The 12,958-nt window shown below is 38.1% G+C and overlaps 2 protein-coding genes across 3 annotated transcripts in view; one reads left to right on the top strand and one right to left on the bottom strand.

Moving 5' to 3' along the window:
* The window catches only part of NBAS (NBAS subunit of NRZ tethering complex), a 423,746-nt gene extending 421,690 nt beyond the window's left edge, over positions 1–2,056 (bottom strand). For both annotated transcript variants that reach the window (XM_014589621.2, XM_014589625.2), the window contains exon 1: positions 1,520–2,056. The gene's annotated coding sequence lies outside the window, so the exon portion shown is untranslated. The remainder of the gene's footprint in view (positions 1–1,519) is intronic.
* Positions 2,057–2,130: 74 nt separating this feature from the next.
* DDX1 (DEAD-box helicase 1) overlaps positions 2,131–12,958 on the top strand; it is a 42,885-nt gene continuing 32,057 nt past the window's right edge. The window contains exons 1-10 of the mRNA XM_006140810.3: positions 2,131–2,267; positions 5,225–5,276; positions 5,837–5,900; positions 7,081–7,110; positions 8,245–8,341; positions 9,605–9,652; positions 10,669–10,752; positions 10,969–11,052; positions 11,740–11,816; positions 12,458–12,530. Of these exons, the coding sequence (XP_006140872.1) occupies positions 2,252–2,267; positions 5,225–5,276; positions 5,837–5,900; positions 7,081–7,110; positions 8,245–8,341; positions 9,605–9,652; positions 10,669–10,752; positions 10,969–11,052; positions 11,740–11,816; positions 12,458–12,530 (625 nt within the window). The 5' untranslated portion in view covers positions 2,131–2,251. The remainder of the gene's footprint in view (positions 2,268–5,224; positions 5,277–5,836; positions 5,901–7,080; positions 7,111–8,244; positions 8,342–9,604; positions 9,653–10,668; positions 10,753–10,968; positions 11,053–11,739; positions 11,817–12,457; positions 12,531–12,958) is intronic.

The raw sequence follows: 12,958 nt of genomic DNA, 5'->3' as shown, positions 1-12,958 counted from the left end.
GCTCAGATAAACAAAACCGGAAAGAATTTACCAGCACCGGACCAGATCTCCAAGAAGTGCTATGCCAGAAGAAAGGAGTGCTACATCAGGAGAACTAAACACAAACATATAGAAATAAGAGTTTAAAAACAACTAAGAAAATGGCTAACTTATTGGTAGGAACAAATCTGGAGTTAAATATGATATTCAAGAATTTTTTAAAGAATTATTTATTTAATTATTTATTTATTAATTTATTTATTTTAATTTGACCAGAGAGAAAGTGAGAAAGCAAGTCACCAGGTCTGGGATTTGAATGGTGGTCAGCCATGTGGGAGTGTCCAGCACCTTAACCACCACACCACCTGCTGGTCCCTATATCCCAGAATTGAATCAGTAAGATCGACCACAACAAAAGATAAATCAAGTACATGAGACTGAACAGTTGAAATAGAATCTTATGACTTTTGACTAAAACATTACTGATTTTTCTTCTAGGCTTTGTTTTCTGAATTTAAGGATTTTTATCTTGTCTTGAGCTGCCAATAGGTTCATACACCTACTATTTGAACAGAATCCTAACTTGTTTCCTGGCTTTAAGTTTTAAGCAAAGCTCTCTTAGCATTTCTTTGATTTTGATTTATTAAAAGTTAAAACTTTCTTGAAATTAAAAAAATATATTTAAATATTTTTTTTTAATTTCAAGAATTTAAATATTTTTTTAAGTTCAAAAAAAGAACTTGCTCCTCTAGCTGTATCCTGGAATAAAGAAAACACAGAGCAAAACATTGCCTCCACATAATGTAATGAAGAATAAACTTCTGAGATTGTAAGTCATCAGATTTGGGGATTATTTGTTACTACAAAGCAACCTAACATAAGATGACTGATAAACTCTCTCACTAATGAGATGGAATAGCAAGAACAAACATTTTTGAAATAAAACAGACCTGCATTTGACATCTGAATCATTTTTGATTTTTATATTTTACATAAATATCAATGTTATAAAAGAAAATTTCTTAATCTCCATTTTAAAAAAAGTACAATGAGAAACATAGACTATAATGTGAATGGTGCCCCTGGAGGCCTGAAGCTGCAAACCTCAATGTATTGTCTTTGGCCTTAGGCGTTTCGGATAAATCTCCTTATATATCTTAATAATAATAGGGCTAACACATGTTGTTACCATGTGCTATGCATATTCTATGTACTTTATGCATCTTCTGTTAGTCCTCATAACAATCCTATAAGAAGGTACTTCTATTCACTTCTATTTTGTAGGTGAATAAAATAAAGTTTCATGACTTGTCCAAGGTGATGCAGCTAGTCAATAGAACTAGAATTCAAATCCCGAGAGTATGAGGCCCAAATCTGTACTTCTAACACTGTCCTGTCCATCTTGCCTGAGGGCTTCCTTTCTGCCATGACATTCTGGAGCAGGCAGTACATACAGAATGGGCCCTGAGTTATAACGGCAGATGTGGCTCAGATCCCATGCTTCCATTTGGTAGCTGGGCAATTTAGAGAAGTTACCTACCTTTCTTGAATCTTAGCGTCCTCATCTAAAGATATGAATTCCAGAGGAAGTGGTTGGGAGGAATAACCATTGGTTTACTTTTCCTCTAACTCTGCAAAGAGAAAGGAGTCCAAACTCCATGGAAGTCAAACAGGAAATGATCAAATCACATCAAAATGGGTGATTACCTATTCAGTAAAGAATATTTATCGTATGCCCATCGAGTGCCAGACACACTATTGTTGGTTTCCTGGACAACTGAATTCAGTACATTCTCTTCAAATCCTTCAAGCATCACAAGGCCCTGTTTATTTCCGAGGCTGGGGCAATCTGCGAGGGACCCAGAGGGCGTAGTTTTGCTGTGGGTCCATTGTGTGACTCTAATCAGCCTGGGACCATTGTGTGACCCTAGTCACCAACTGTCTTTTTCTGTGGAAAGGTGATGCTGATGGCACGTAGCATGCTCCAAATAAACGATAACAATTATAATGGCTAATAGTAACCCGTCCCAGGTACTTATGGAAGGCAACGACGAGTTACACCGGTCGCCCTTGGGTCAGTGACTGCCGCGTGGGGAGGAGCCAGGGCGGGATTTTCCTTCCGTGGGAACCTTTCTCTCGGGGCCGAGTCTCCGCCCGGACTCCGAACGCCGAAGGCCCAGGGCCGGAAGCGCGCGCAGCCACAGCTGCAGCGTGTCAGTCGGGAAGGAGGGAGGGAACGAACGAGCGAGCGAAGCCGCGGCGACCGGACGAGATGGCGGCCTTCTCCGGTGCGTTGGTGAAAGCTGCTGGTGGTGTGGGCTGCTCGCTGCATGCCTCGGCCTGGGGGCCCCGGTGCGGGGCTGGGGGCCGGAGCTGCGCAGACCGGAGGGCACTGTCCGCCGCAGCTCCCTCGGGTCCTGCGCTGGGATTGGCGGCGGCCCGCGCCGCGGGGCTCTGGTTTGGGAGGAGCATTTCTGCCCAGCTGTTGGCAGGGACAGTCCTGCATCTGATCTTTGTCCTTTTCTCTTCTACGAGTCTCTACTCGCCTCTCTTGCGAGTGCAGCCACGGCTGCAAAAACGAGGCGGCGGCTTGCTAGCTGGACCCCTAGGCCTCTCGCCTCTTCGACGTGGCAGTAATCCTTTGGGAACTTCTTTCGCCCGCGGGTCATCTGGGCCCAGGGAGGGGTCATTCGGAAAAATGACCATACTACCGCTGTCCAGTTTTTTTTTTTTCAAGCAGGTCTTCCCGAAAATAAAAGTTGCAGGCATAAACCTGATCTGCTTTTGTTCAACGCTATTGTATCAACCTTGACAATTAACGTTGGAGGGAAAGGGAAAGTATTTTCATTTGCATACACACTAGCTAAACGCTGTTGTAATCAGCCTTAGAGATACTAAACGCGCTAAACGTATATAGCAATAAATGTATCAAGTTAGGCTTGCTATCTTTTAATGTTCCTATTATAATGACTTCAAATATTATAGTATTTGATGTTTAAAGTTTTCTCCCACAGTCAGGTGAGAGGATCTCTAATGTTTTAATTATTATATATCACCTAGTAAGAGTCAAGGGGAAATCTACTCTTGAAGTGGTTGCTGGTTTTTTTTTTTTTCCCAGCTCTTTCCTAAAAGGAGATTTTAGAGCCAAGTTCTGCAGAGGAGTTCTAGATTCTCTAGAGTCTCTCTTTTTTTTTTTTTTGGAGAGGTTTTTTTGCTATAGGGCGCGTGCACTAGCCAGACAGAGAGAGGCAGAGAGACAGAAAGTGAGACTATTATAATGACTTCAAATATTATAGTATTTGATGTTTAAAGTTTTCTCCCACAGTCAGGTGAGAGGATCTCTAATGTTTTAATTATTATATATCACCTAGTAAGAGTCAAGGGGAAATCTACTCTTGAAGTGGTTGCTGGTTTTTTTTTTTTTCCCAGCTCTTTCCTAAAAGGAGATTTTAGAGCCAAGTTCTGCAGAGGAGTTCTAGATTCTCTAGAGTCTCTCTTTTTTTTTTTTTTGGAGAGGTTTTTTTGCTATAGGGCGCGTGCACTAGCCAGACAGAGAGAGACAGAGAGACAGAAAGTGAGAAATCACCCCCCGGGGGGATGGCCACACCACAATCCCTTCTCCTCCATTCCCCTCTCGGGATCTTGGGCACGCATGCACATGCGCCAGGCGTGAGTTTAAGCCACCGGGTCCAGGACTTGAACCATGGTCGACTACGTGGGAGTCCAGCGACATAGCCATTACGCCAACTGCTGGTCCCAGATTCTCCTTTTTTTTTTTTTAATTTTTTTGTTTGTTTGTTTGTTCATGTCTATGAGAGTTGTACACAGATTTCAGGAATGTTAGGGTAAGGGATTGGAGAAAGAGTCTGTGATTGAATGAAATAAAGACAAAAGTAGAATTAAAGGCCTGGGTTATTTCTGTTTCCCCCTTAATTGTTAAAAATGCAGTAATATAGTTAACGAGCAGAGAACATGACCAGAATGAGACAAGAAGTTGTTTGGAATATGCTGAAAGCAGTCTGCAGTTGCTAACAGTTTTGCAAATAGCTTCAGCTTGCAGTGTTCTGAATGTAGTGTGTTTAAGACCATCACTCCCCTTTTTTCAAGCTGTTAGTATTTTAGGAGAGAGAATATAGCTAGACTGTAATGGACGTAATTTTCAGAAAGCCTACCTGGCTTGAGAGTTCATTAGCTTCTCTATATGTATCACTAGATTTTCTTGGGGAGATTCAGAGTTAGGAGAGCCACCTTTTTTGAAACTGAAGATTCTTCTCAATTGATGCAAGGAACAAGCTACTTTTATAAGAATATATTTAACTTGTAAATTTGCTTAATGTTTTTTCACAGTGACAAAAAATACAAAATTTCGAATTGGTTATTTCTGGGGTTTAGGAATATTTGAATAGTCATTTTCATAGGGACATGAACATTTGTAATAATAATACAATCTTCATTTTATAAATGCAGACTTCAAATAAAAATTGCTTCTCATTTGGAAGAGAAGTTTAATCCAACTAACTACACCATGTATTACTACCCTCTACAATTCATTTGAGAAATGCTAAGATGATAAAGCCCAGTCAGAAATGATCCAACTTACTCCTTAAGGACTGACCTTGAAGTGAAATTTCAGTATGAATATGATTAAGAACAGAAAAGCTCTTCAGCTGACATTTCCTGTTTCCCAAGTTTTCACCACTTGCCTTGCACTCAGTGACCAGAATTTTGATTATGGCTGTCAATAAACGTAGGCCCTCTCCACTTACCTGTTCATTTTGCTCAGGTTGCCGAGGGTGTTCTCGTGGTCTTGGATGGTTCAAGGCACATAGATAGCTGCCACGTTATCTGTAAACAAACCAACTAAGGTGCTAGTCTAGCACCCTAACTGGCAGATTTTTTACTAGGCATAGGAGGTAGAGCATCGGAGGCTGCTATGTCTGAGTGACAGTCGTTTACCAAACACACCGCATCACTGCTCTCTCTAATCTTCCTGTGTCCCTGCAAGGTAGATGATGTAAGTCCCATGTTGTGTGGAGGAAACGGGGTATAGCTTTGCCCAGGTCACTTGCTGGAGAGAGCCTGGATTTCAACTCAAGATTTTCTCTGCAGTGCCACACTAAGCATGTTATAACTGAGCTGTGCCTCAAAGCCTTTCCCTAGTTCTGGGAATAGTGATTTTCAGGAACAATGTGATTTATGGTTAAGTTTGGGATATGTGTATTTTAAGATTAATTTTTACTTTCAGAGATGGGTGTTATGCCTGAAATTGCACAAGCTGTGGAAGAGATGGACTGGCTGTAAGTACATAAAGTGCACATGCATTGTGACAAGGATGTTTCATAAGTTAGACAGTTGCTAATGACTTTATAAAATAATTTTGGATCTAGTTGGGTAAGTAAAATTCAGTTTTTCTGGTGATTCTCTAAATTATGGAAAGTTTCTTTTTTATACTTGATATATTTTAGGTCCAAAGGGATTGTTTATATTTACTAAATGAAATTTTTGTTTTTGGTGGGGTGTTTGCTTTAGGGCACTTGCTCTTGCCAGAGACAGACAGAGACAGTGAGAGGGATAGTGAGAAGTCATCCCCCAGGGGGATGGCCACGCGGCAGTCCCTTCTCCTCCATTTTCCTTCCGGGATCTTGGGCTTGTACACACATGTGCCTGGCATTAGTTTCAAGCCACCGGGTTGGGGACTCAAACTACGGTCTGCCATGTGTGAGTTCAGCAATGTAAAAACCATGCCATCTGCTGGTCCCACTAAATGAAATATGTTTAGGTTTACAGTTTAACATGACTTAATTAGCTTAGATGATTTTTTTGTTATTTAACTAAAATTCTTCAACTATTCTTTCAGTCTCCCAACTGATATCCAGGCTGAATCTATCCCACTGATCCTAGGAGGAGGTGATGTACTTATGGTATGTTTAACTTTGGAGAGGTGATTGGGAGCTGGGGACACGTAATTCTGGGGTTGTCTGGGACCTACTTTAATAATTCCCTAGGTTAAAGATATTTTTATGAAATTAATTTTATTCACAAACATTTATGATACATGTGCTGTTTTCAGGGTATTAGGTAAAACTGTTGTAATACAAAGGCAAAGAAGATATATTTCTTGCTTTTGAGAAGCGTAAACCAAGTAGGACAATAAGATGTACAAAAATAAATGTCATAGAGAGAGAATGTGGCACCAGCATAACAGATGCAAAGTACTATCGGAATCAAGTGGAGGTTCAGTTATTCACGTTTGAGAGATCGTAATGGACTGCCTAAGAGTTTTTGTTTGTTTGTTTGTTTGTTTGTTTGTTTTAAGGGTTTTGCCATAGGGTACATGCACTCTCCAGAAAAAGACAGAGAGAGTCAATGTGAGGGACAGTGAGAAATCACCCTGTAGAGGGATGGCCATGCTGAGATCCCTTCTCCTTCATTCTTCTGGAATTTGGGGGCATGAATGCACACGCACCTGGCATGATTTTCAATCTGCCAGGTCCGGGACTTGAACCATGGTTGGTCATGTGGGAGTCCAGGGCTTTAACCACCATGTGACCTGCTGGCCCTGCAAGTATATTTTTGATAAGAAAAGATGAAAGAAATATTCTCTGCTAGAGAGAGAATCAACAAAAAAAAACAGTGAGTAAGAGAATGCAGGGTATAATCCTGAAATTTAATTTAGTAGTATAAAATGTGTGTTTGTGTTGAGGGGTATAATTTGAGTCAAAATGGGGAATATTATGTTTCAAATTAGGGCTCTTCCTCAATTGTCGTGTTAATGAATTTGAGTATTTGTTGTCAGTGGGAGTGTTGTTATTAAGCAGAGACATTACTTGGTTGCAATTGTGTTTTCATGACTCTTTTGGTATTATATCATAGTATAGCTCTGTAGGATGAGGTACCCTTAGAATGAAGAGGGCTCCCATTTGAATGGTAATAATAGGAAGGAAAAGGGAGAGCAAATTCTGAAGATAGTAAGTCTAGATAATCTTGAGGCACTGTGAAAATAAAGGAAGCAGTCAAATGTTAAAGATTTCTACATAGTATCATGTCATTTTGATTTCTTTAATTGACAAATTGTAAAGTCAACTTTTTTTTTCCATTCAGGCTGCAGAAACAGGAAGTGGAAAAACTGGTGTAAGTAATACATTTAATTGACTTACTTTCTAAGAGTTGAATTTTTTTTTTTTTTTTTTTTGGAGAGGTTTTTGCTATAGGGCGCGTGCACTTGCCAGACAGACAGAGAGACAGAAAGCGAGAAATCACTCCCCAGGGGGGATGGCCATGCCGCAATCCCTTCTTCTCCATTCTCCTCCCGGATCTTCTCCTTTCTCCTCCCGGGATCTTGGGCATGCACACACACGCACCTGGTGTGAGTTTAAGCCACCGGGTCCGGGATGCAAACCACGGTCGACTACGTGGGAGTCCAGCGACACAGCCATTACGCTAACTGCTGGCCCCGTCTAAGAGTCGAATTTTAAAATAGCTTTGAAGAATAGCTTTTACTTAGAAATATTTAATAAAACCACCAGCTCCAAAATGTAAGGAATATTGCTTGCCATTGAGAGTGATATTTTTGTTGCTAAGTAATTGTGAAGATCAACAAAAGAACATGGCTTAAAGAGTTTAGTTTTAAATTGCTCTTAGAGAAAGAGTTACAGTAGCTATAGTGTTTGTGCTCACTTCTGAATTTTAAAGCAATAGTTCTTATGGTAAAGAAAATTAAAGCTGCAAATTAAAATTGATTTCCTGTTGTATGAGACTAGAAAAACAGTTTGTCAAACTGGATAATGTTTTTCCTATTTAGGTTCATTCTGCAGGTCTTCACCACTTACTGCTTTGGGATGTCAACTGACTCCTATTACATTTCCTTCATTCACTCAGCTCTGTTATCTTACTGGTATTTTGGATTTGGGCAAATGAAATTTGAGCACTGATCTGGAATACGTGTAATATTTAACATGCACGTAACTTTAGTCATTGGTACTGTTTTTTTTTTTATTTTTTTAAGAATTATTTTTATTTAACTTTATTTATTTATTTATTTTAATTTGACCAGAGAAGGACAAGTGAGAGAGAGAAAGAGAGAGAAAGAGAGAGAGAGAGAGGGAAAGTGAGAAAGCAGGCTGCCAGGTCCAGGACTTAAACCATGGTCATCCATGTGGGAATCCAGCACCATTAACCACTACACCATCTGATGACCCCATTGATGCTGATTATTAAACCACTAATACCTGAATGCTGATATGAGAACTGTTGTTTCTTTGCTAGGCTTTCAGTATTCCAGTCATCCAGATAGTTTATGAAACTCTAAAAGACCAACAGGAAGGCAAAAAAGGAAAAACAACAATTAAAACTGGTGCTTCAGGTAATTATTATAAATTGATATTCCTTCTGTAGAAATCAGATTCTCATCCCTGACATTTATGAATGTGAGGTTTGTGTGTGCATTTTTCACTGTTAGTGTCTTAGGGGTAGTATTAGAATTTGGTGCCCTGGAAACCAAGGATGCTAAATGTCATTTAGAGCCTGAACAGCCAAAGATTGTCCCTCCGAAAATACTGAAGTGCTCCCATTGAAAAACACTGGCATTTTGGGAATCACAATTAGTTATTTTATTGTTTTTCTTAACCTTATAACTTTTAGGCCTCATATTAATAATAAATTGATGCAAGATTTTACAGAAGAATTAAGGAAGCATTTTACAGATAACTTAGGAAGTAAAAATCCATGATGGCAGTATTGATTTACCCAAGAAGAAGAGATGTGCTTTTCCCCTCAGATAAGAAAGTCTAAGATAAAATGTAACATGCAAGCTTTAAAATTGCTTTCTTATTTTTGATCCTATCTGTATGGAGATTAGTCCTCTTATTAGATTTCTGAGCCTGTCCCTACCTTGAAAAATATGACCTCAGTTTCTTCATCTTTAAATTGTGTTGATTCAATTAAATGGTTTATAAAATCCATTCTTTTAATGTCTGGTTTTGTCTTAGTAAAATTTATTCCATACTTTAAGTCACTTTTACTTTATGATACAAAACAGAATTATGACAAAATACCAAGCTTCACAGAGTAGACTTGGCATATGGACATTTTCTTTTCAGTTGTTTGAAACCAAAAATGTTATACAGTTCATAGAATGAAGTCGTCGTGAATGAATTGTCATACAGATAATAGATATAATTGTTTAGATTATTGGCCTTTTCTAAAACAGCTCTAGAACCTTTGAATTATTTAAGATAAAGGACTTGCTTTTCTTTTAATAATGATAAAAAGATGATTAAATAGACGTTAAAATTGTTTCCATTACAATTGAAGTTAACTTATTTAGTTATCTAAACTTCACTTTATCACTTATCTAGGAGTTAGGACAAATATCAGTGTCACCTGATACACAGTGCATGAAGTGATTAACGTTTTAGACCCATAGAGGCCAGTGATGATTATCTCCGACATATTTTGTTCTTCAATTTAAGTAAAACAGTTTTACTTGTATATTCTAAATAAGGGTAAAACTATTCTGAATCTACAGGAATTAGGGTATAATATATTTAAAAAATTGTGCATGGTTTTTATAGAGCATTTTTAATTTCATGTTTGTGGGTAACTTTTGTAATTTTCATTTGTTTAGTGCTCAACAAATGGCAAATGAACCCATATGATAGAGGATCTGCTTTTGGTAAGTGAATAGATTTTACCAGCCCATTTGTAAGTTGGAAATATTTTTGTTAAGAGTAGGTGAGAATACCAAGACAATTACAGGAAAGCATAACAAGTGAAGATTAATTTACCAGATGTTAGACTACAGTTACTGGGCCAGCATGTTAATTAAGGAATCTGGATCCCACATAGCTATCTGCACGGTTCAAATTCTGGACCTGTCAGCCTGAAAAACATGCTTGGCATGTGTGCGTGCAAGGCCAAAATTTAAAATTCTATGAGAGTGGAGAAGGGATTGCAGCCATCCCATCCACAGACACACATCCACACCCAGTGGCCATCCCAAATCCTGGGGGTGCTTTCTCACTATCCCTTCCTCTTTGTCTCCTAAATCCAGTCAGGGTTAGGGACATGCATGCACACATGCTCTGGGGTCAGAACTCAAACCATGGGTGACTATATAGGATCTGGCTTCCTATGCATAGCGCTTAACTACTGCACTATGTGGCCAGCCTGCTAGAGAGTTTTTTAAAAAGTTCAAAACTTTATCTATTCAGTATTGATATGAATAAGAGTTTATACTTTGACTAACTGTATCTCTGAAAAGTAAAGTAAGATGTGTATGATGGATAGGGAGACATTCAGGTACTAAAAATGAGTTGCAAACATGAACAAAGACAAATTCTTTATAGGTGGGCTTCTATAATAGTACAGAGAAAAGCTAGACCTTTGCTTAAAGCCAATGAACACTATGAGATATATTGATTCCTTGCTACACTTGTTACTGGACAATCTCGTCTTAGTTCATAGACGACAGGGTAGAAATTAGCCCACCACATAGCTAAAAACATTCCGAGGATGAATAAGATTCATTACTCTTAAGAAAAATGCTATTGTCATTCAAGAATCAGCAAGTCTCAGTCTCTGGAACATTGAAAGGATTATCTTATTAGTGAAGCTGAATGATGTTTATTTCTAATTGCATGATTTATAAAAACCTCCACTGACATTCTCTTTGTTTTTTCTCCAATCTAGCAATTGGGTCAGACGGCCTTTGTTGTCAAAGCAGAGAAGTAAAGGAATGGCATGGGTGTAGAGCTACTAAAGGATTAATGAAAGGTATTTGAATGGCATCTGTACTTCTGTAAACTTTAGAGACAGTATATCAGTATACAAACTTTTTTTAAAAAACTTTAAAGCAAAGATCTAAAAGAATTTTTGATGGTACAGAAAGACCTACAGTTCTTTGGTGTATAGAAATTATAGTTTAGAAACAGTGGGAAGGTGGCTTATGATGAATGAATCCTGTAAATCTCAAGTCACTCGCTCTCACAGGGAAACACTACTACGAAGTTTCCTGTCATGACCAAGGATTATGCAGAGTTGGCTGGTCCACCATGCAGGCCTCCTTAGACCTAGGTATGTGTTTCTAAAATAACTGAATTAATTGATTCATGTTTGTGGGTTCTTAACATTTTATTATTTGAAGAAACATAATAACCAAAAAATGTTACATTTTTAGAGACACAGAAGTATCTTCCTAGCCAGTTCGAAAAAAGATCTAAAGTAACTTAAAAGAAAATAGAATAGAATGAAATTGGGAATCGAGGTTAAGAATATGAATGGTGACAGGGTAAAGTTAATTTGCATGAACATGGATACATAGTCCTTCCAGTTATTGTAAATTTGCATCCTAATTTCTTTTTTTTAAAGACTTATTTAACTTTATTTATTTATTTTGATTTGATCAGATAGGGACAGAGAGAGAGAGAGAGAGAAAGCGAGAAAGCAAGCCACCAGGTCCAGGATTCGAACCGTAGTCGACCATTTGAGAGTACAGCACCCTTAACCACTACGCCATCTACCAGCCCTGCATCCTAATTTCTTAGTGGCTAAAGCAAAGAGAGATTGTGTGTGGTTTCTGTCTACCCTGTCACAGTATCCATAGGTTAAAATCTTCAGTTTGTAAGATTCAGAAACTGAAGGGAAAATTTTCCTGTGGTTTCTTGAATAAAGATACTATAATATGATGAAGATAAAATCTTTTACAGGGGTTTTGTTTTCATATTACTCTTATCACATAAGTAAAATATTTTTAAAACCTAGGTACTGACAAGTTTGGATTTGGCTTTGGTGGAACAGGAAAAAAATCCCATAATAAACAGTTTGATAATTATGGAGAGGTAAGCAATTACTTACCTGCCTGAAACATACCATTAAGAAGTGTTCTTTCATGCTGGATCACTCATGACATGACTAAGGTTATAGAAATGATCCTGAAAATCAAGTGGATTTTCTGTATATTTTGCACAGAAAGTTTAGATTTGGACGACAGTGAAAACTACTATAAAACTAGATAAATATGTAATAGTTGTCTTTGTTGTCCTATGCCACTGTTAACACCTCCAAAATGTATTATATTGCCTTTTCTTTATCCTCTGGTTCAATTTTGGCTTTGGCTTTAATAAAACTATTATTCTTATTTTAAATTTTCGATTGTGGTGAATCTAAATGTAGTTGTTCTGGTGAACCCAAATCTAGTAATGTAATGAGCCAAAGTATTATATTGATTATAAGATGCTTCTACCGTTGTATATATTATGCACTGTAGTATATTTAACACCTGCATTAACTCCTCAAGGAACCTGTTGTTTCTTTGGGAAAGTTGTAATGCATTTTTGCATACAAAAACAGAAAAATACGGCATGACTTTCCCGATGACCTAATATTTTGAAACTAATGCATGCTATTGGAGTAACTATTTGAACTTTTAACTTTAAGATTTTGCTTTCTGTTAATAGCACTAGATTTTCTTATTTTCTAGGAATTCACTATGCACGATACTATTGGATGTTACCTAGATATAGATAAAGGGCATGTCAAGTTCTCCAAAAATGGTAAGCACTCTATGAATCTTATTAGCAAAAAATATATTTAATACTTGTGATTATTTTTTACCATTTGCCTCTTGAGTCTTCTGTCTCTCCCTCCCTGCCTTTTGTTTTAACAAATGTTTATTGAGCATTTGCTATGTGCCCAGTACCTTGGTATGTGCTGGAGACACAGCAGAAAGTAGAGAGGAGAAATGTTTTCTTCGGTGGGACTTCCATACTGGTGGAGAAAGACTAACATGTAAATGGTACATGAGGTGCAGTAGGTGCTGTGAAGGACCAAAGGCAGCAGGGCAAGGGTGTGGAGAGTGACAATAGTCTGACGATTCAACTTCCACAGGATGGTCAGAGAAGACTTTGTTCACAAAGTGACATTTGAGTAGAAATCTGAACTAGTCGAGTGGTGGGCTGTGTAGATTTTTTGGAAGAAAGTG

The sequence above is a fragment of the Tupaia chinensis genome, unplaced genomic scaffold, assembly GCF_000334495.1.
Source record: "Tupaia chinensis unplaced genomic scaffold, TupChi_1.0 Scaffold000045_1, whole genome shotgun sequence".
In the NCBI taxonomy this organism is placed as follows: Eukaryota; Metazoa; Chordata; class Mammalia; order Scandentia; family Tupaiidae; genus Tupaia; species Tupaia belangeri.
This window is presented reverse-complemented; position numbering and strand designations above follow the sequence as displayed.